Source organism: Balaenoptera musculus, chromosome 15, assembly GCF_009873245.2.
Source record: "Balaenoptera musculus isolate JJ_BM4_2016_0621 chromosome 15, mBalMus1.pri.v3, whole genome shotgun sequence".
In the NCBI taxonomy this organism is placed as follows: domain Eukaryota; kingdom Metazoa; phylum Chordata; class Mammalia; order Artiodactyla; family Balaenopteridae; genus Balaenoptera; species Balaenoptera musculus.
The window spans coordinates 23911251-23933632 of NC_045799.1; the positions used below are offsets into that span (position 1 = coordinate 23911251).

Sequence of the window (22382 nt, forward strand, 5' to 3'; positions counted from 1 at the left end):
ACAGCCTTGTTCGCTCTCAGAGTGGGAATTGGGCTGAAGGTCTCTTTCTATCCACAAGTCCCCCTGTCTGAGGATTTCTGCCCTTCTGCTGCTCTGACTGGCAGGGACAGGCCCAGGGAGACAGACTCTGAATGGAACTGAGACCCAGGAGGCCTTGTTTTCCATTGAGACTCAGCCCGCCACCTCTCCTTACCTGGACCTTCTCGACCTCTGGACTCTCCAGGGAGGGCTCTCCTTGGGAGAGGCACAGGTGCCACCTCCTCCTTGAATCACCATTGTGCTTGGTGACTTTCTGCCCCCGGGGCAGATGGATGCTGATTGGGCAGGGGTGGGAAAGAGGGGGAGTGGGTTTGGGCAGGGGTGAGGAGTGTGAGGCTCTTAGACTGTTAGATTAAAATGTACATTGATGAGATAAAAAACAAAACCATGCCTAAAACTGTGGCAGATTTCTTATTTACCCCAGGGGACCCAGTGACCCTTCAAAGAAAGACCGACCCAGAGAGGGGAGGCGGGCTGCCTGAAGCAGAATGGGACAGAGAGCACAGGCTGAGCAGGGCCGGTGCTACCTCTAACCCCATTCCTGGTTTTCTTCCAGAGCTCCATCTATTCCACTGAGGCCTAGCAACAGAGTTAGGTTTCCTTTTTGACATTCCTTAGTCAAGCTTGTTGTCTCCAAAATGGATCCCTTAAATGGGAGGGAAATTGGGGATTTCATTTCCTCTAAAGTCATCCCCACTTCATTCACCAGTGTCTGCTCTGTCCCCTCTCATCCCCATATCATATGCACAGAATCAACTGGTCACCATTTAAAGGGCCCTCCACTTCTCACTGGGGAACGTGGGCTGCCATGATCTCCTCTTCCCCTATTGGGGCATCTCTTTTCTGTCACTGACCACTGTTCCTCACATGATCTTACCTGTGATCTCATCTTACCTGCTACCCTCCAGTTCGGCACACATTCCACCCCTTCACCCCAGCTCTAGAAACAACTGGAGCTCCTCCCCTTTATAGTATACCGTATATAAATACATAATTATACATTATACATTAGTAACCTCCCCACTGACCTTACTGACCTTAGACGGACCAATGTCAGACACATTCCTGCTTGGGGCTTGGCCCAGACTAAATGCCCACTTCCCTTTTCCACTAGAACTTATGGGGAAGAGCGAGGCATGAACTCTTGGGAGGGGAATACAGCCTTCTGGTAGGGAAATTTGGGCACCTGAGTCCTTGTTCCAAGGGCTCAGGACCAGGTTCTGCCTGGCTGAAGAAAGGGAGGACCAGCAGAAGAGAGCCTAGGCCTCAGCTTCCCACCCAGGGGGCTTCAAAATTTCCCCCATCTCTCTACAGCTGGGTCTTCGATTCCCAGGGCTCCTAGCCAAAGCTGTTTCAACAGTAAGGATTCTTGCCCAGCTGTGGGCAGATCCTGTGTTTCTTCCCTCTAGGCCTGAAACCTGGGTTGTCAGGACCTGAAGCAAGAGCCCAGGGTGGGGGGCAGCATACCTTCGAGCTACCTCCCTGGCTTGGAGGCCATTCCCTGTCCCTGAGGGGCCAGCCTGAGCCTGGAGCCTAGCCCTCCCTGGCCGAGTTTCGTTGTGTTTGGCTGGGGGCAGGCCCACAAGCTCTGGAAGTAAACAAAGGAGCTGCACGGCAGACAGAGTTCTGGTGTATGTGAGAGGAGAGTGAGCCTGGAAGGGAGGTGCCCGGGGAGGCCAAGCAGTGTGCTGTGGACACAGGGAGAGCAGTGTAGAAGCAGGGTGGCTGGAGACCCAGGGGCAGAAAGGCAGGGGACCAAGGGGTCACAGGTGGGGCGGGCTCCTACACGCACTGATTTCCTGGGCTGTACGTCCCTAGTTTCTTGGAAAGTCTGACAGATTGGAGCTCTCCCTGCCTTATCCCTATCAGAGAGCTTCAAGGACTCTCAGCCACGGTGCTCTTCCTGCTGAGGCCCAGGCATTGAATTGAATGTTGTGGCTCCAGCTTGATATCCTAGGAGCTTCCTCTCCCCCCTCCACCTGTCCTAGAACACTCTTTCGCAAGAGAACCACTCAGACTCTGTACCTGCCCCCATTTCCCACCCAGACTATGGGGAGCCAATCAGATCATTGTGGGTGGGAACAGCCCTTCCATCCTAACCATCTGATCTGTTCAACTGCCTCCTTGGAAAATTATCCCCACCAGGCACCCACCTCCAGTCCCAATCATAACAGGCTGCGTACTTGTACAGGGCATTCTCGCGCCAAAGGGTTCAAGGCTTATATCGTTCTTTAGAGTTCACAAACACTCTCTCAGCTGTGATCTCACAGCTCTGCTGGGCTCAAAAGGCAGCCCAGTTTCAAATTTCAAGATTTGTCACTTAGAGTTAGAGGCCTTGGGCAAGTCGCCTAATTCCATGAACCTTGATTTCCTCATTTGTGAAAAAAAAGGGGAGGGGGAAGGGTAAACGATGTACCTATTTCATAAGGCTAACTGTGAGGTTACGAAAGACACTCAGCACAGTAGCTTGCACAGAGGTGGCACTCAACAAATGTTAGCTGTTATCATTATTGTGCCTCAAACAGTCTTGTGAAGCAGGCAGGGCAAGGAATATTACCCTCTGCTCCCCTATTTTTACAGATGAGAAGCTAACAATCCAGAGAGGTAACTGCAGTTCTCCTGCAGGTCTCTGTATTCTTTGTACCACTCTTGCCACTTTTCTGGACCCCCAATTCCACTGACCCCAGTCTTGGCAAGTAGTAGAATTATCTTCCCGGGGCTTGGCGCCCTGGTCTTAAAGTATCTCCTTGGGGACACAGAATATTGTTAGTTCCTAGGGAGAGATAGCTAAGCATAGAGTTTAGGGCAGGGAAAATGGGAGGCCCATAGCAGAGGAAAGAAGTGAGGCCCCCAAAGCTCTGATGCCACCTCTTGGCCTCTTCCACATCCCCGTGTCCCAGGGCCACAAGCTGGAGAATCAGCTTTTCTAGGGCTTGGAACACACAACCTTGGGAAGCCTCTGACTTCACAATTAGTTCTTTTGATTGGAATATAATGTGAGGAAGCAGAGTCAAGCAGAATAGTCACATACGCTTAGGAGTCAAGCAGATCTGGGTTCCAGTTCTAGTTCCACCACTTTCCAGCTGAGTGACTTTGAGCAAGTTATTTAACCTCTCTAGTTTCTCTAACTGTAAAAGAGGGATAATAATATCAAATTTAATGGACCTGGGATGCAGGAAAGAGGATATTCATTCATTCCATCCATCTTTGATCCATCTATTCATTTATTAACCAGTAAATATTTATTGAGGGTCTTCTATGGCCCAATACTGTTCCGAATGTTGGGGTGATAATAAAAGCTACAATGTTTATTAAGGGCTTATTATGTACCAGGTACGGTGCTTAGCACTTTACATGAAGTCTCTTATCTTGCAATGATCATGCCTTCAAGTTCCATGCATGAATGAAAGAGAAAATAAAGATCCCAAAGGATGCTAAGATGGTAAGATAATAGACTGAATCAAAGGAAATGAAATAAAACAGGGGGGAAAGTCATCAGAATGCATGAAACCAACCATACAAGTACAAGATATGAAGTGTGATTTCACAACTTCAGATGGGAAAGAGATAGTGTTGTAGGTAGCTGTGAACTCAGTAGAATCAACTGAATATAATGTGGGTGCCTAAGTGCAAATACAAGTGTGGGCTTTATTAATAGACATGTACTGTACAAACCCAAAGAAACTGTGGTTCTGCTCTCTTAGCAGGACTTGGGGAGTGTTGGGATGGAGAGAATAAGGGAGAAGCAGAGTCAAGGGTGAATCCTGTGGTTTTTTGCTTGAGCAACTGGGCGGACGGTGTGCCATTCAACAACAATGAAAAGAGAGAACACAGAAGGAGGACAGATTTTGAGAGGAAGATGATGAGGTCAGTTTTGGACACGTCAAGTTTGAAGAACTCTTACAAGATTAGCTTTAACTAAGAAAAATGGTAATTCTTCCATTGAAATGATATAAAGAAGAAAGGATACATGCACGCTATACAAGCAGGTTTGTTAGTTTGGTGGTGGGAAGTTGAGTTTCCTTCTGATGGCTTCTAATTTCTTCTTCTCTGTGAAGCAGGAGGTGAGGCTATCTGTTCAGAGACAGTAAGAAGGGGTCAGAGTCAAGGAACGTGGAACAGGTTCCTGTTATGGGTTGAATTGTGTCCCTCAAAAAAATATGTTAAAGTCCAACCCCCCTGCCCCTAACCTATGAATATAACCTTATCTGGAAAAAGGATCTTCACAGATGTAATCAAGTTAAGATAAGGTCATCAGGGTGGGCTCTAATCCAGTATGAGTGGAGTCCTTATAAGATGAGAAGAGACACAGAGATAGGCACAAAAGGAGAAGTACATGTGATGACAGAGGCAGAGGTTGGAGTTAAAAAAACCAAGAAACAGCAAGGATTCCTGGCAAAGACCAGAAGCTAGGAAGAGACAAGGAAAGATCCTCCTCCCCTAGAGCCTTCAGATAGAGCGTGATCCTTGTCAACACCTTGATTTTGGACTTATCTCCAGAACTGTGAGACAATACATTTCGATTGTTTTACACCACCTGGCTTATTTTTTGTTGTTGTTGTTGTTATGGAAGTCTTAGGAATCTAATACAGTTATAAACAGTAGTTTTGGAGAAGGGGGGCAGAGTTGAGCGTAATAAAGGTTGGTATCCATATTTGATGGTACCAATATGTTCCTTGCATTATTTTCTCCGATAGTACTCAATAACCTAGATGCAGGCATGGTGTCTCTCCAGGTGGGGGGCCGGGATAGAAAGACATTTGAGCAAGGGAGTTATATTGCAAGAGATAAGCAATTAAAGTGACAGACTGTATGATCTGAGCTAGATAGAAGGAGAGAGATGAGAGGGTTGACAGACTACTGTGTAAAGAGAAGAGGTAAAAAGCCTGGAGGTCTCAATGGGGTAGAAATGACAAGTGTACTAGGAATGAATGGACACTTAAAGAGTAGGATGTTGAGGGAACTCCCTGGCTGTCCAGTGGTTAGGGCTCCGTGCTTCCACTGCACGGGGCACAGGTTCGACCCCTGGTCGGGGAACTAAGATCCTGCAAGCCGCATGGTGTGGCCAAAAAAAAAAAAAAAAAAAAGGACGGTGAGAACCCAGAATGGCATAAATTAAAGTAATTAAAACAATTCTGGTGATGAGGTTCAGGAATTGGCCATGGGAATGGGCGGCTGGACTCTTCACAGAAATGGAATCATACTCATATAGTATGTAGCCTTTTGCGATTGACTTCTTTCGTTTAGCATAATGTTTTCAAGGGTCAGACATATTGTAGTGTATCAGTAGTTCATTCCTTGTTATTGCTGAGAAATAATCTATTTTCTGGATATATCACATTTTATTTATCCATTTCATCAGGTGAAAGATATTTAGGTTGTTTTTGGCTATTATGAATAATGTTGTTATGAACAACCATATACAAATTTTTGTGTGGGCATATGTTTTAATTTCTCTTAAATATATACCTAGGAATGGAATCACTGGGCCATATGGTAACTCTATGTTTATCATTTTTAGGAACAACCGACTGTTTTCCAAACATCATACATACATCAATGTATGAGGGATCCAGTTTTTCCACATCCTTGTCAGCACTTTGTATTGCATGTCTGCTTGATTATAGCCATCTAGTGGGCATGTGAAGTGGTATCTCATTGTGTGTATGTGTGTGTGTGTGTGTGTTTCCCTAATGACTAATAATGTTGATCATCTTTTCATTAGCTTCTTGACCATTTGTATATCTTCTTTGGAGAGATGTCTATTCAAATCCTTTGCCCATTTTTGACTGGGTGTTTATTGTTTTATTACTGAGTTGTAGACTTCTTTGGATATTCTGGATACAAGTCCCTTATCAGATATGTGATTTACAAATATTTTCTCCCATTCTATACCTTTTCACTTTCTTGATGGTATCTTTTGCAACATAAAAGTTTAAATTTTTATGTAGTCCAATTTATCTGTTTTTTTCTTTTGTTATTTGTACTTTGGATGTTTTATCTAAGAAGGCTTTGCCTGAAACAAGGTCACAAAGATTTACTCTTATGTTTTCTTCTAAGAGCTTTATAGTTTAGCTCTTATATTTGGATCTATGATCCATTTTGAGTTAATTGTCCATATGGTGTGAAATAGGAGTCCAATTTCATTCTTTTGCATTGTCTTTTAAAATTTTTGTGAATATGTATTATACCTCCACAACTGTAATATGCATGAGGGCAGGGACCAAGTTCTACTTCTTTGTATTTTCCATAAAACCAATGAGTAAATTTTTTTTTCAGAATAAGGTTTTGAGAATGATATGGATATTTTTCTTTCAATTTTATTTTATTTTATTATTATTATTTTTTCAGCCACACTGTGCTGCTTGCAAGATCTTAGTTCACTGACCAGGGATCAAACCCGGGCCCCTGGCAGTGGAAGCTCAGAGCCCTAACCATTAGACTACCAGGGAATTCCCTTTTCTTTCAATTTTAAAGGTAATTATATAGATACGGTACAAACTCCAAACAACGCAAAAGGATATATAGTGAAAAAAATATGTCTCCTTTCCAGACTTAACCTCCTAGTCTCCCAGCCCTCTTCTTCAGAATCAACCGCCATAACCACTATTACCAGCTTCTTGTGTTTCCTTCTAGTGATTTTCTACAGCTACACTAGCACATACTTAGAATAGGATCCAAAGTCTTTACCATGGCCAACAAGCTCCCCCATGATCTGGCCTCTAGGGCCACCTTGTCAACCTCATCTCTTACCATACTCTTCCTTATTCATTTGGCTCCAGGCCATGATAACCTCCTTTCTCTTCCTTGGAATCACCAAGCATTCTCTCATGTTGGGACCTTTGCACTTGTGTTCTCTCTGCCCAGCATGCTCTTTTCCAAGATATTTACATGGGTCACTCTCTCATTTCATTCACATTTCTTTTTTTTTTTTTTAAAGTATACACATATTCAAGGTAAATTTTTTGGTTGCAGTTTTTTTTTTTGTTTGGTTTTTAAATAATTCTTTATTTTTATTTATTTATTTTTGGCTGTGTTGGGTCTTCGTTTCTGTGCGAGGGCTTTCTCCAGTTGCGGCAAGCGGGGGCCACTCTTCATCGTGGTGCGCGGGCCTCTCACTATCGTGGCCTCTCTTGTTGGGAGCACAGGCTCCAGACGCGCAGGCTCAGTAGTTGTGGCTCACGGGCCTAGTTGCTCCGCGGCATGTGGGATCTTCCCAGACCAGGGCTTGAACCTGTGTCCCCTGCATTGGCAGGCAGATTCTCAACCACTGTGCCACCAGGGAAGCCCCCACATTTCTTTTTTTTTTTTTTTTTTTGGCTGTGCCACACGGCTTGCAGGATCTTAGTTCCCCAACCAGGGGTTGAATCCAGACCCCCGGCAGTGAAAGCACCGAGTCCTAACCACTGGACTGCCAGGGAATGCCCTTGAACCTTTTTCTTGACAATATCATCACCTTCTCTGCACTGATGACATCTATTCCACGGCCTGGAAAAACAATCCTTTATTGACTCCAACTATCAACTCTCTCCTCTGCTAATCCCAAGCTAGCTAATGATTTTGAAGAAAAATCACACAGAGATAGATTGATGCCATTAAAATTTTTGCTCTTAAGTGTATAAGAATATTCATGGAAACATTGGTCATAAGAACAACAACAAAAAGAAACAAACTGTATGCCATATATATCATATGATAAAACAGCTGTTAAAAGGAAATGAACTGGATCTATATAGAACAACATATATGGAATTTTAAAAAGAAACTAGTAAAAAGAAGGAAGCAGCAAAATAAAACAAAACTATGCTGTCAATTAAGTTAAAAAAAAAAAGGAAAAAAAAGAAAACCCACACCAACCAGAAAGACATATTTTCTAAGGGAAAATGTATATGTATGTGAAAGCATTAAAAAAGATCTGAAAGGAAATTCAATTTTAGAGAGGGTGGAAGGTTGGGATTCAAGGTGATGGTAAAAAGGGACTTTAACTTTATCTGTAACATGCTAATTTTTAGAAAATACAGTGTAATCATAAATCACTTTTTAATTTAAAATTAATTAATAAATTAAAATTTATAAAGTGGAGAGTTACCAGCTTCAACTAGACTCTCCATATTTCACTGGCCCCTTTTTCTTTCATTCTCTGTTAAACTTTAAACTTTCTCCTTCTTCTAAACTATAATCTCATACCATCTGCCTTCCCCTGAGTAGAAAAACTTTCCTGCCAAGTTAACAGAGAAAATAGAAGCCATCAGAAAGGAAATTAAATATCAGTCTTTTCAATCTTTTCTCTTGTTCCCAACATCTTAGTTCATCATCTCTTGTGTGAATTATTTACTTGGTCTTAAATTTGCACAGTTTTTGTATCACATTTGCTTCTTGAATCTGATTAACAAGAATATTGCTCTTACCTCCCCTTTTTTTTTATAGATAGGTAGTTTTTTTTTTGTTTTTAAATTTATTTATGGCTGTGTTGGGTCTTCGTTTCTGTGCAAGGGCTTTCTCTAGTTGCGGCAAGTGGGGGCCACTCTTCATCGCGGTGCGCTGGCCTCCCACTATCGCGGCCTCTCTTGTTGCGGAGCACAGGTTCCAGATGCCCATGCTCAGTAGTTGTGGCATGTGGGCTCAGTTGTTGTGGCTCACGGGCTCAGTAGTTGTGGCTCACGGGCTCAGTGGTTGTGGCTCACAGGCTCCAGAACGCAGGCTCAGTAGTTGCACACAGGCTTAGTTGCTCCACGGCATGTGGGATCTTCCCGGACTAGGGATCGAACCCGTGTGCCCTGCATTGGCAGGCGGATTCTTAACTACTGCGCCACCAGGGAAGCCGGGAAATCCCCCTTTTTAATATGTGATGCCACTTGTCCTAACTTATGTGTGGGAGTGCTACACCACAGTTTTCTATACCAAACACATAAGCTGTCCACTTGAGTGCAAAGAATCTAAAGGGTAGTTTCTAAAGGGTAGTTTCCTTCCCATGTTATTATTATTATTATTTTTAATTTGGTTGCGCTGGGTCTTAGTTGCTGCAGGCGGGCTCCTTAGTTGTGGCATGTGAACTCTTAGTTGCGGCATGTATGTGGGATCTAGTTCCCTGACCAGGGATTGAACCAGGGCCCCCTGCATTGGGAGGGCAGGGTCCTATCCACTGTGCCACCAGGGAAGTCTCCGCATGTTATTCTCTAGTTTAGCTCTTTGTTGTTCCCTTTATAGCACTTACCACAATTTTTAACTATTTTATTTTTTTCATCGGCTTACTAGACTTTTGTGACACAGCACCTCCAGCCTCTCCCTCCCACCCCCAGGTCTATGAGCTCCAGGAAGCCAGTATCCACACCTGTCTTGTGTCCAGCACATAGTGACCATTCAGTGGGTCTATGTTGACTGAATGAAAGGGAAGGGAGTCCTTCAGCACCCTGCCCTTCTGCTCCCAGTCACCCAGGAGCACTGACACCTTCTCTCCTCTACTGTTCTTGGGATACAATGAATGCAAGAGGTCTTCTAGCCAAGGCCATTCTCTCCCAACCTCCTGTGGAAACTCTTTGCGTCTTTGATTCTTTCTTCTCTATCTTCATCTTTATAATAATTTCCTATCAATACTCAAAGATGCTCCCAGTCACAACCAACCAACCAGAAACCCCTAAAGTTCCTTCTTCAGGTCTCAGGTCAGCATGTGACCACCCTCTTCCCCTGAATTTCAGGACTCAGCCATGCCCTGTGTTCCTCCTCCTACTCTTTCTCAGGCTCGTTTTAGAGAGTCCTTTTTTTTTTTTTTCCAGTTATTGGCTGGGTTGGGTCTTCATTGCTGCGCGCGGGCTTTCTCTAGTTGCGGGCGAGCAGGGGCTGCTCTTCATTGCGGTGCATGGGCTTCGCATTGCAGTGGCTTCTCTTGTTGCGGAGCACGGGCTCTAGGTGCGTGGGGTCAGTAGTTATGGCTCGCAGGCTCAGTAGTTGTGGCGCACGGGCTTAGTTGCTCCGCGGCATATGGGATCTTCCAGGACCAGGGCTCGAATTTTCGTCCCCTGCATTGGCAGGCGGGTTCTTAACCACTGCACCACCAGGGAAGTCCCTTAGGGAGTCCTGAAGTGCTAGGATTCTCCCAGGATTCTGTTCTTTTCAACCATCGGTGAAAAGGGGGGAATCCTTGTGGGGACAGAGTCTGGGAAAGAGGGACTCCGACAAGGTGGTGCTGAAGAGTGAGGCTGGGTGAGGTAGGTTAATGAAAGAGCTATGAAAAGCCCGAGGCAGAGGTCAAAGAGGACAGGTGTTGCGATGACTTGAGCCTCTGTGACGTGTCTGGCGGAGTCTAAGGAGAGCGGGAGGCGCGCGCGCGTCCCGACCGTCCGGCCGCGCCCCAGGCCCTGCCTCCTCGGGCACAGCGGCGGAAGCGCGCGCTCGTGTGCGCAGCGACCTCTGTGCGCCTGCGCTGCCGTTGCCGGGCATCCGCCGGCGAAAAGACGACCTAGAGGAGGGGTGGTTGTAGCGGGGACTCCGGAAGCCCACCTTTCACCCGGAAATGGTTGTCGAGAAACATGGCGTTGCTGGTGCGAGTGCTTGTGAGTGAAGGAGTGATTTTGTGCTGTCGCCCACCGGGCCTCCGGGTTGGAGTCGGAGAGGGCGGGGCGGGAGCAACTGGACGGAAGTGCAGGAGCGGAGCCTGTGCGGTAGCGAGGCTGCGCGGCCGCATCTCTGCGGGGAAACTGAGGCAGCTTCCCACTTCCCCCGACCCTCGGTTTGGCCGTGGCTTCCCCCTCTTTGGAGAAGGCGTGAGACTGACGTCAGATATAAATTTGACGAAGCTTGCTTTTCCTTGGTCACCACCTGTGACTCCTTCCCCTCAGGGAGAGAGGCACCGCCTGGGGCACTGATTGTAGTTTCGGGAGACCCGGGTTCTAGTTCCTGTTCTGTCACTAATGCTCAGGGTGACCTTGGGCAAGTCACTTTTGGGCTTCAGAGTCCCTATGGGCAAAGCGAGGACGTAAATCTGCAGGTCTTTGGGATTCTGACGTTCTTTGGGTTTGTTTCAGAGATCAGTAGATTAATTATTAACTGTATAGTTAAGTGGAATACTCTTAAAGGCTATTAGAGTGAAAGCTGCACGAGAACTGGGGTCATATCTGTCGTTTTCACTCTGCCTAGCACAGTGTCTGGCACATCATAGGTGTTCAATAAAGATTTGTTGAAGGAATGAGATAAGTGACGAAGAACTACTCGACTAATTAACACCCATATGGGAAGCTGCTGCACCTCTTGTGATTCAATCCTGAACTTCTAGCTGACTCTGACTTATAGAAATTAAAGAGAACAAAAGTTAGGAGGATACAGAGCTTGGGTCCTAATCATGGAGGGATAGTAGAGTTTATAATTTTATCAAGTCTTTCAAAAACTGGGTCAAGGAGATTGTTTTCGTAGCAGACACTGTGTATTCCTGCCTCTAGCTTTCTTTTGAGTTGTGATATTAGAAATATTTGTGTCTAATCTTTTTATATGTGGCATACACGGCCTGTGATTTTACTTCTTGTATACCTTGTCAGCCTAGCAAAGTGCAGTGCCCTCTATTGTTGCGTAGTAAAAGTTTTTTTGAAGAGTAGCTCCTGTAACCTACAGAAAGTCACTTGGTGAAGTAATTGTTGATGCCAGGGCAGGAACTGATTCATATCTGAGGACTGCTGAGGAAATGGCAACTAGGATGTCCTAAGTGTTTTTTTTTGGCCATGGTGCTCGGCTTGTGGGATCTTAGTTCCCTGACCAGGAATCGAGCCCAGGCCTCTGGCAGTGGAAGCGCAGAGTCCTAACCACTGGACCACCAGGGAATTCCCTCCTAAGTGTTTTGTTTTTTTAAAAAAAATTTATTTATTTTTATCATTATTATTTTTTTGGCTGTGTTGGGTCTTAGTTGCGGTGCGCAGGCTTCTCTCTAGTTGTGGCTCGCGTACTCAGTAGCTGCGGCGCATGGGTTTAGTTGCCCTGCTGCATGTGGGATCTTAGTTCCTCGACCAGGAATTGAACCTGTGTCCCCTGCATTGGAAGGTGGATTCTTAACCACTGAACCACCAGGGAAGTCCGCCTCCTAGATGTGTGTTGCTTTTTTTTTTAAAATTAATTAATTTATTTTTGGCTGCGTTGGGTCTTCGTTGCTGCGTGTGGGCTTTCTCTAGTTGTGAGCAGGGGCTACTCTTTGTTGTGATGCACAGGCTTGTCACTACATTGGCTTCTCTTGTTGCTGAGCACAGGCTCTAGGTGCTCGCGCTTCAGTAGTTGTGGCACGTGGGCTCAGTAGTTGTGGCTCGTGGACTCTAGAGCACAGGCTCTGTAGTTGTGGTGCACAGGCTTAGTTGCTCTGCGACATGTGGGATCTTCCCAGACCAGGGATTGAACCCATGTCCCCTGCATTGGCAGGCAGATTCTTAACCACTGTGCTACCAGGCAAGTCCCATCCTAGGTTTTTTGTTTGTTTTTTTTTAATAATCGGGTCTGAAACTGAAATTGTCTTCTTTTAAAAAATTTATTTATTTATTTATTTATTTATTTATGGCTGTGTTGGGTCTTCGTTTCTGTGCGAGGGCTTTCTCTAGTTGCGGCAAGTGGGGGCCACTCTTCATCGCGGTGCGCGGGCCTCGCGGGCCTCTCACTATCGCGGCCTCTCATTGCGGAGCACAGGCTCCAGACGCGCAGGCTCAGCAATTGTGGCTCACGGGCCGAGTCGCTCCGCGGCATGTGGGATCTTCCCAGACCAGGGCTCGAACCCGTGTCCCCTGCATTGGCAGGCAGATTCTCAACCACTGTGCCACCAGGGAAGCCCCCTAGGTGTTTTTAAGATAGACATTTTGGGGGGGAAAGATGAGAATTTTATTGGGCCGTAGATCTGAAATGAATACCTTGACTTGTCTTGGAAGTTAGTGGCTGCCCCAGCTGAACGTGCCACTGAGCGTGTGGATGGTTACAGGATCATTTCTTCTTAGTTGGTAGCATGTAGTGAAACCACCTTTCTAACTGCCTTCTATTAGTTGAATCTTTTTCTACCCCCCATTTATCCCTTTCTATTCATCTTTTTAGGTAGAAAGCAAGATTAGGTAAGGGAAGTCACTTTCACTTTATACTGTATACTGTAATTCTTTGAAGTCTTCTTATCATGTTGTAATGTGTGACAAAGCAACAGAAACTCCCTTAGGACTAGAGAGTTACAGTAAACATGAAAGTAGCAGATATTTATTGATCACCTATGCTGAAGAGGCATTAGGGTTAGGCACTGTGAGGAATTCACAAATACAGGAAAATGCACCTATCTAGGAGTCAGAAGAGCCTTGTTTGAAAGCTTGGCCCCATTACTTACTATGGGTATAGCCTTAAGCAAATCACCTAACTTCTCTGAGCCTCAGATTTTCTTAAGGGTAAGTTTGATAGGGTTGATGAGAGAATCAGTTGATACAAGTGACATTTTAAATGCTTCTTTTCCCTTCCTTTTAATTCAGCGACTATTTTGAGTGTTTACTGCATTCTAGGAACTCTCCAAGGGACTGAGGATGAAAAACATAGAACTTATTCTCATGTTTATAATCTAATAGCAGAGACAGAAAAGAAAACTACTGATAACAATTCTTGAAATGCTGTGATAGAAGTCTTAACTAGGTGCTATGGTAGCAGAGTAGAAAGGCACCTAACCCAGCCTGAGGACAAGCATTTAGATACTTAAACTAAATGAGGGGGCATTAGATGGGGAATATGGGAAAGGAAATAGAGGAGAAGCATTAGCTTATGCTACTATGCTAGACAACAAAGGCGCTCTAAGTAAATCTCTCTGGCTGGACTCAGGGGCACTTGTGGGGAAATGGCAGTAGAGGAGACATTGCCTTGCATGTCATAGTTAGGGGTTGGAGATTCATCTTGAGGCAGAGGGCAGCCATTGAAGTATTTTAAACGAAGGGAAGATTTATTTTTAAAGGTTTTTTTGATGCATTTACTCTTGTTTTTTTTCTTATTTAAATTTTTAAAATTGAGGAATAATTGATGTACAGTAAATCACACTTATTTAATTGTATAATTTGATAAGTTTTGACACAGGTATACACCTGAAAAGTCATAATCATAATAAAAATAAGGAACATATCTGTCACTCCCCAAAATTTCTTTGCGCCCTTTTGCAATCCTTGTATTGCTCTCCCTGCTTCCAGCCACCATTGATCAGGGGAACACTTTGTTCCTTCTCTCATTTTTAAATTGAAATTTAAAATTTTTAATTAGTATAAAAAAGTAAAAAAAAAAGTCAACATAGTAAACAAAAAACATAGATTTTTGTTCTAACAGATCCTTGTAACAGGGGTGGATGTAACAGATGGATCAGTCAGAGAGGGCTGAGATTAGAGTCCCCAAGGCCAGTCAGAAACTAAAGTAATCCTGGAAGAAGTGAGGAAGGCCTGTACTAAGTGGGAGATGGACAGTGTGGTTACAGAAGAAGGGATGGTTGCAAGAGGTATTGAGGTCTACAGAGCTTGATGAGAGATTAGATGTTAAGGATGAGGAAGAGGGAAGAGTCTAACAGCTTGTCCCAGGTCAGCCTAGGATGACTGAGTTAATAGCAGTGTTCTTCACTGAGAAAATCTAGCTGGAGTTTTTGGGGTTTTTTTGTTTGTGTTTTGTTGTTGTTGTTGGTTTTTGTTTTTGCAGCTGGATATTTGGTGTTCAGGAGAGAGAGCTGAAATATAAGTTGTAGTTGAAACAAAAATGTTGAGATTTCTCTAGCAATAATATTGATAGGTAACATTTATAGGGCACTTACCATGTGGTAAGCACTCTTAAATACTTTATGTGTGTGAACTTGCTAAATCCTTACGACAGCCCTTTGAAAAGGTAGGCACTATTATTCCCCCATTTTGCAGACAAGAAAATTGAACCACCGAGAAGTAGTATTCCTGAAACATTCTCATTAGTCTCCCCTTATTTCTTCCTCTTTCTGTCTTTTTTTTTTTTTTTTTTTTTTAATTTATTTATTTATTTATTTATTTTTGGCTGTGTTGGGTCTTCGTTTCTGTGTGAGGGCTTTCTCTAGTTGCGGCAAGTGGGGGCCACTCTTCATCGCGGTGCGCGGGCCTCTCACTATCACGGCCTCTCTTGTTGCGGAGCACAGGCTCCAGACGCGCAGGCTCAGTAATTGTGGTTCACGGGCCTAGTTGCTCTGCGGCATGTGGGATCTTCCCAGACCAGGGCTCGAACCCGTGTCCCCTGCATTGGCAGGCAGATTCTCAACCACTGCACCATCAGGGAAGCCCTCTTTCTGTCTTTTTGACCAGTTTTTACGCTTCTCTAAGGATGGGTTTGGGAAGGAGGAGTAAACTGAAACACTGCTATTGCTGAGTAGATCTAGCAGAGGAACTGGACATTTGAGCAGTGCACTGGGACTTTTTTATGGTTTTATGAGCTGTTTTGACATTGGTAATAATTTTTACTTTTCTTTGATAGTAGTATAAATTGCAGAAAGCCACACTGGAGTTTAAAAAAAATTGTAGTAGAATATGCATAACATAATTTACCATTTCAACCAATTTTAAGTGTACAGTTCAGTGGTATTAAGTACATTCACATTGTTGTGCTGCCATCACCACCATCATCCAAAGAACTCTTTTCATCTTCAAAAATTGAAACTCTGTACCTATTAAAAGATAAATCCCTATGCCCCACTCTACCCAGCCCTGGGCAACCACCATTCTTTCTGTCTTTATGATTTTGACTACTCTAGGTACCTCATATAAGTGGAATCATACAGTGTTTGTTCTTTTGTGACTGGCTTATTTCACTTAACATAATGTCCTCAAAGTTCATCCATGTTGTAGCATGACAGAATTTCCTTTTTTTTAAGGCTGAATAATATTCTGTTGTATGCATATACTACATTTCATTTATCCATTCATCTATTGATGGGCACTTTGGTTGCCTCCACCTTTTGGCTATTGCCAAATAGTGCTGCCATGAACATGGGTGTACAAATATTTGTTCTAGTCCCTGTTGTTACTTCTTTTGGGTATGTGCTAAGAAGTAGAATTGTTGGATCATATTGTAATTCTGTGTTTAATTTTTTGAGTAATCGCCATCCTGTTTTCCATAGCAGCTGCACCATTTTACATTTCTACCAACAAAGCACAAGGGTTTCAATTTCTCCACATCTTCTCCAACACTTATTTTCTTTCTTTCTTTTTTTTTTTATAGTGGCCATCTTAATGGGTGTGAGAGGATAATCTCATTGTAGTTTTTTTTTTTTTAAAGATTTTTTTGATGTGGACCATTTTTAAAGTCTTTTAAAAAAATTAATTAATTTATTTATTTTTGGCTGCATTGGGTCTACGTTGCTGCGCACAGGCTTTTCTCTACTTGCAGCGAGCAGGGGCTACTCTTTGTTGTGGTGTGCGGGCTTCTCATTGTGGTGGTTTCTCTTGTTGCAGAGCATGGGCTGTAGGCATGTGGGCTTCAGTAGTTGTGACACGTGGGCTCAGTAGTTGTGGCGCATGGGCTTAGTTGCTCTGTGGCATGTGGGATGTGGGATCTTCCCAGACCAGGGATTGAACCCGTGCCCCTGCATTGGCAGGCGGATTCTTAACCACTGCGCCCCCAGGGAAGTCCCATCTGCAAGTATTTTTTCACATATTTTTTCTGTTCCTTATTTCTCTCCTCTCCGTCTGAGCCTCCCATTATACATATGTTGGTATGTTTGATGGTGTAGATACATTTGCTGGTAGGTCTCTGAGACTCCATTAAATTTTCTCCATTTTTTTTTTCTTTCTGTTCATTGGGCTGGATAATCTCAATTGATCTATCTTCAAGGTCACTGATTCTTTCTTTTGCTCAAATCTGCTGTTAAACTTCTCTAGTGAAATGTTAATTTTATTTATTGTTCTTTTCTTTTTAAAAATTTTTTAAAAATATATTTATTTATTTGCTTGCACTGGGTCTTAGTTGTGGCAGATGGGCTCCTTAGTTGCAGCTCGCAGGCTCCTTAGTTGTGGCTCGCTGGCTCCTTAGTTGCGGCCTGCGGGCTCCTCAGTTGTGGCACGTGTACTCTTACTTGCAGCATGCATGTGGGATCTAGTTCTCTGACCAAGGATCAAACCCAGGCCCCCTTCATTGAGAGTGCAGAGTCCTATCCACTGCACCACCAGGGAAGTCCCTTATTGTTCTTTTCAACTCCAGAATTTTTGTTTGGCTTTTTGTAAAATTTCTTTCTTTATTGATATTGTTTATTTGGTGAGATACCATTCTCATACTTTGCTTTAGTTCTTTAGTCATGGTTTCCTTTAGATCTTAAAATTTTTAGATAGCTGGTTCAAAGTCTTTGTCTGGTTTGTCTAATGTCTGGGCTTCCTCAGGGACAGTTTCTATCGATTTTTAAATTTTCCCTTGTTTTGACCATGCTTTTTTTGTTTTTTTACATGTTTCATAAGTTTTTGTTGAAAACTAAACATTTTAAATAATATAATGTGGCACCTCTGGAAATCAGGACTTTCTTTTCCCAGAGTTTGTTGTTATTTTTCTGTTTAGTGACTTTTCTGAATTAATTCTGTAAAGTCTGTATTCTTTGTCGTGTGGTCTCTGACCAGTTAGCTTAGTGGTCAAGTAATGATTGGATGGAGATTTCCTTAAATACCTGGAACATATGAGTCTCTCAGTATTTGTTGAGCTGCTCTGTGTGCATTTTGGAGCATGCCTTCATCCTTCTGCCAGTCATTTGACAGTTCTGCCTTAACCTTCACTTCCTGCTTGCGAAGCACCTCAAGGTCAACCACAGATGAGAGCTTAGAGCAATCTCAGGTCTTTCCTGTTCTGGGCATGTGCACAAACCTGTGCATCTGCATGGCCTTCAAATTCCCAGGAATATGTCAGAGCTTTTCAAGGTCCCTATGCATATCTCATTCCTCTGATTTTCCTTTTAAACTTTTTGGTTAGCCTATTGTTTTCCCCAAGTATTATCCACTGCCTCAGGCAGCCACAAAGTTAAACAATTGCCTCTATTTGTTTTCCACTAACGCTCCTGGGGAGCTCCTGGGGAAAATGGTTTTCATACTGGAGGAGTTCCAAGATGGATGGAGTCTTCCAAGGAACTGCTAGACAGATCACATAATTCCAGACCTTTGTGAATAAGGTTTGAGGAGCTTCAACCCCATTCAGGAGTCAACTTTTCTCCAGAGAAGACTAGTTCCTTTCAGTGAATACTACTATTTAGAAACCAAGTTTGGATGCTACATGTTGTCATTGCAACTGGGGTGTCATTGCTTACAGGCCCTATCAGTACAGGAGTAGGAAGTGTATGTATGTGTATACATATACATAAACACACATATGTTGATTTCTTTATTTATCTCTGTATATTAAAAACTTATACCAGTTACTCTAAATCCAACCCAATAGCACAGGGTTTATTCTATCCTTTTGCCTTTTCATATTTGTTAACTCCTTTCTCTGATAGAAACCTGATCCCTCATCCTTAATATATTTACTGATTTGCTCAAATCCTTCCTGTATTTGTGAATTCACATACTTGCTAAAATTTATTTGTAACCCAAATCAATACTCGTGGTGCTTTTGCAGTCATTTGTGGACATGTGCAGAGAGGTGAAAAATTTGAACTGCAACATGCATATTCCTGGCTGAGATGATACTCTGACTTCTTGTTTCAGCTATTATGCTGTAAACAAGTATCCTTCTCATGGTCTATTTAGTGTCATGTTTTTTGCATTTTTGTGCTTTTGTTGGTGATTTCCCTGTTTAAAATGGCCCCCAGGTGTAGTGCTGAAGTGCTGTCTAGTGCTGCTAAGTGCAAAAAGGCTGTGATGTTTCTTGTGGAGAAAATTTGTGTGTTAGGTAAGTTTTGTTCAGGAGCGAGTTAGTGCTATTGGCTGTGAGTTCAATGTTAATGAATCAACAACATTAAATAAGGTGTCTTTAAACAGAAACACAAATAACAAGGTCATGTATTGTTTGGTTGATGAAAATGTTGTGACCAGAGGCTTGCAGGAACATAACCCTGTATTTTTCCCCTAGGAGCAATGGTTCAGTGTTTGCTAACTTAGTGTTTGCGGTCACTTTGTAAAACATAACTATGGGGAATAGGAGAATTGACTACCTGTAAAGCCTTTTCCAGCTCATGGGTGAGCAAAGGAAAATACTATGTATCTTAAAAACCACATGAAGAAACAGTCTGGTCAGTGGACTGATTAAAGTGTAGTCACAAAAAGAGCTGATCTGTGAGAATATTTTGAAATACAGTGTAAAATCACCTGCAAATCACAATATGCACAGGAAATACAAACATAAAACTTATCTTTAAAATTTTGGTTGAAGTGTTGATGAGGCAAAAGGACGATAAAGCCAGTTCCCACTGAGTAATGGTGTTTATACTATCCTAAGTTAAAGCAATGATTTTAACCACTGGAATTTTTTTCTGAACTTGGGAGAACTGAGGTTTGCTAATTGTTATAGACCTAATGTATTAGTACCTATAAGAGGATGATAAGTACTTCCACAGATTTATTGATATATATTTATAAATGAAGTGTTGGGAGAGGTGGGAGGAAAAAGGACTTAGTAGAATCAGTAGAACCAGAACCTGGAGTCTAGGTTGAAGCAAATGAGCTCATGCTTTGGGTAGGAGTGAAGAAGAGAGTCCCAGAGGAACTCCAAGGGGATTAGCTTGTGTGGAGAGGAGCAGTAATTCTCAAACCAGAGAGTATGAGTCAGGTTTTGGAACTGCTGAGTGGAGAATGCAAGGCAGAGTATGTAAGTATATTGATGGGTCAGAGTCCAGTTGGTAAAGATCAGGTGTTTAAGTTTGACTACAGAGACACTTGGAGGCACTGCAAGCTTTTGAGAAAGGGAATTCCAGGTTCAAAGCAATATTTTAAGAAAATGGTTCTTGCTGCTGTGACAGTTTGCTGGGGAAAGAGGAGTTTACTTACATAATTCAGTAACAGTTGTTAACAGCAATAGTGAAGCTTTTGTGTGTGTGTTTTACTGTTATTGAAGTGCTTTTACAGGTGGTCCTTGGGACGCTTCTGTGAGGTAGGTTTTATTATTCCCACTTTTAGGTAAGGAAAATGGAGGTCCAGAGTTTTGAGTAACTAGTTCAGGGTCACACAGCTATTTAATGGTAGGCTTGAGATTCAGAGACCCTTTCTGCTACACCTCAGTTTCAATTAAGGATTTCCACAAAGAATTGTTGTTGTAGGATTGGAGAAGGAAAGAAAAGAGCAGCTGATTACTACTTTCTTCTAATAAGAAGTGATTTAAAGTATTGGCATGAGACCAAGTAGAGTCAAATGCTACAGAGAAAATTCTTATTGACATTGGAAAAAATATGATGAAATTCTTCAGAAAATCTTCCAAAAGTTTGCATTGTTCCTACTTGTAATTTCCTCTTACCTTCCCCCCACCCCCCCACCTCTTTGGGCCTGAATCTGCTGAAGTTTCATCTTAGCAAGGTATTTACATTTTTAGGAAAGGAACATCTGACATCGAATGATTCTGGTAAATGTGTCAGTTGTTAGTAAACAAGAAGCCAGTAATTGTATCTCATTTGAAAACAATCCCAACAGGTCAAACCTCAGCTGAAACAAAATCCTATTTTTAAGCTTTACTTTTAATTTGAAACATAAGTTGCTGTGAGTAGCCTATTAGAAACAGTTACACAACTTTAGAAAGCATCTCTAGGTTTAAAATTCTAATATTTTCTCCCCCTTACCCCTGGCCCTTCCTGCCTACTCATGAGGAAATGGAGATTCAGATTCAACTTAATATTTATTGAGTTGGACATACTGCAAAGGACATTTTTTTTCCTTAAAATCCTGAGAGGTAGGGATTTTTATTTATTTTATGGAAGAGGCAACAAAGGCTCATAGCTCACTGACAGGGGAGCCAAGAGTCAAATCAGTGCTTTCTGATTCCAAGTACAGGACTCTTCCCATAGTATTATGCTGTATTTTAATTGGTTCAAGACTAGGTCATAGAGTGGTAGAGCTAGAAGGGACTTTGGGGATATTTCCTTTACCCTTTCATCCCATAAATGAGCATGGATCCAGGAGTTGGGCTTTCTGGATTCAAATCTTAACCCTGCCATTTATTAACCATGTGACCTTGGGAAGTTACTTATCTTATCCATACTTCCATTTCTTTATCCATATACATGGGATAATAACAATATACCTAAGTCATTGGGTGGTGATTATGAGGTTTAGATGAGTTCATATATGTAAAGTACCTGAAAAATACCTGGCACATAGTAAGTGCTTGTAAGTATTACTAATATTTGTTAAGAGGAAACTGAGTATCATAAAGGTGTAATTACTTTCAAAGATTATATTAAAGTAGCTGAGTTTAAACTAGGATCCGGATCTTTGACGCCTACTATTGTAGTTGATGCTTGGCAAAGTGTTTTCAGACAGTTTGGTATATCCAGTCCTCATTATGGCCCTATAAGGTCTACAGGCCAAGTGAAAGAAACCCTTTGATCTCCCAGAGTTGGTTTCTAGAATAGAGATTTCCAGTGCTGTGTACGTGGATGCCATTTATACAGTGGGTTGTACTTCAGGTTCATAAAGTAAAGCAGGCTTCTCATTTAGCAAGGTAGAGCTCCTCCTTTCTCCAGCCTAACCTTTAACTAATCCAACTCCTGGATCCATGCTCATTTAGTCCAGAGACCGTTTTGAGGTCAATTAATGCCAGAGGGAAAAATTGGACCTCAGTCATAGCTCTAACAGCCACTTAATCTCTCTTTGTCTTGGAAATCAAATTGCCCAAGTGTGTTTTCCCACCCTAAAAATTTCAGCCCTAGTTTCTTCATCCTTTTGGGGATTATGGTAATCCTGGCACTGTTTACTGTAAAGGGATTTTTATGAAGAGCTTATAAATCAGTGTTTATGAAAAGGAATTGCAAACTCTGATTTAAATGATAAGCTAAGTGTAAAATGCCTGAAGTAGGTTTATTTTGTTACTTTCCTGAGAGGGAGCTCATGTCCTCCAGTTTGGGTCAGCTATTACCAGAATTCATCTAGTCCGTGGTAGGCAGTGGTACCTTTTATCCTTGGAGAGATGAGCATGGGGAGGCTTGGTCCTAGTCCTGTTTTGGAAATTCTCCTTTCATGTGCCCTGTTCTGGCGGGATTTCTAGACTTAGGTACACTCTTTGCCTTCTACACATGGAGTCTGATAGAGATTCCTGACAGACTATTTTTTTTCTTTCTCTAGAGGAACCGGATTAGCATCTCCCAGTGGGTTCCAGTATGCAGCCGATTGCTACTTGTGTCTCATACACAGGGACAGTGGGGCAGGGCTCTGTCTGGTACTTCCCAGGTAAGATTTGTTATTCCTTTG

At 42.8% G+C, this 22382-nt stretch overlaps 1 protein-coding gene across 2 annotated transcripts in view; it reads left to right on the plus strand.

The window, feature by feature from the left end:
* Nucleotides 1-10452: 10452 nt before the first annotated feature.
* The window catches only part of LOC118880860 (ubiquinol-cytochrome-c reductase complex assembly factor 1), a 95101-nt gene continuing 83171 nt past the window's right edge, over nucleotides 10453-22382 (plus strand). The window contains exons 1-2 of one of the 2 annotated variants that reach the window (XM_036824952.1): nucleotides 10453-10589; nucleotides 22257-22361. In XM_036824952.1, coding sequence (XP_036680847.1) covers nucleotides 10566-10589; nucleotides 22257-22361 — 129 coding nt within the window. In that variant the 5' untranslated portion in view covers nucleotides 10453-10565. The remainder of the gene's footprint in view (nucleotides 10590-22256; nucleotides 22362-22382) is intronic. The other variant, XM_036824953.1, reaches the window with a different exon arrangement.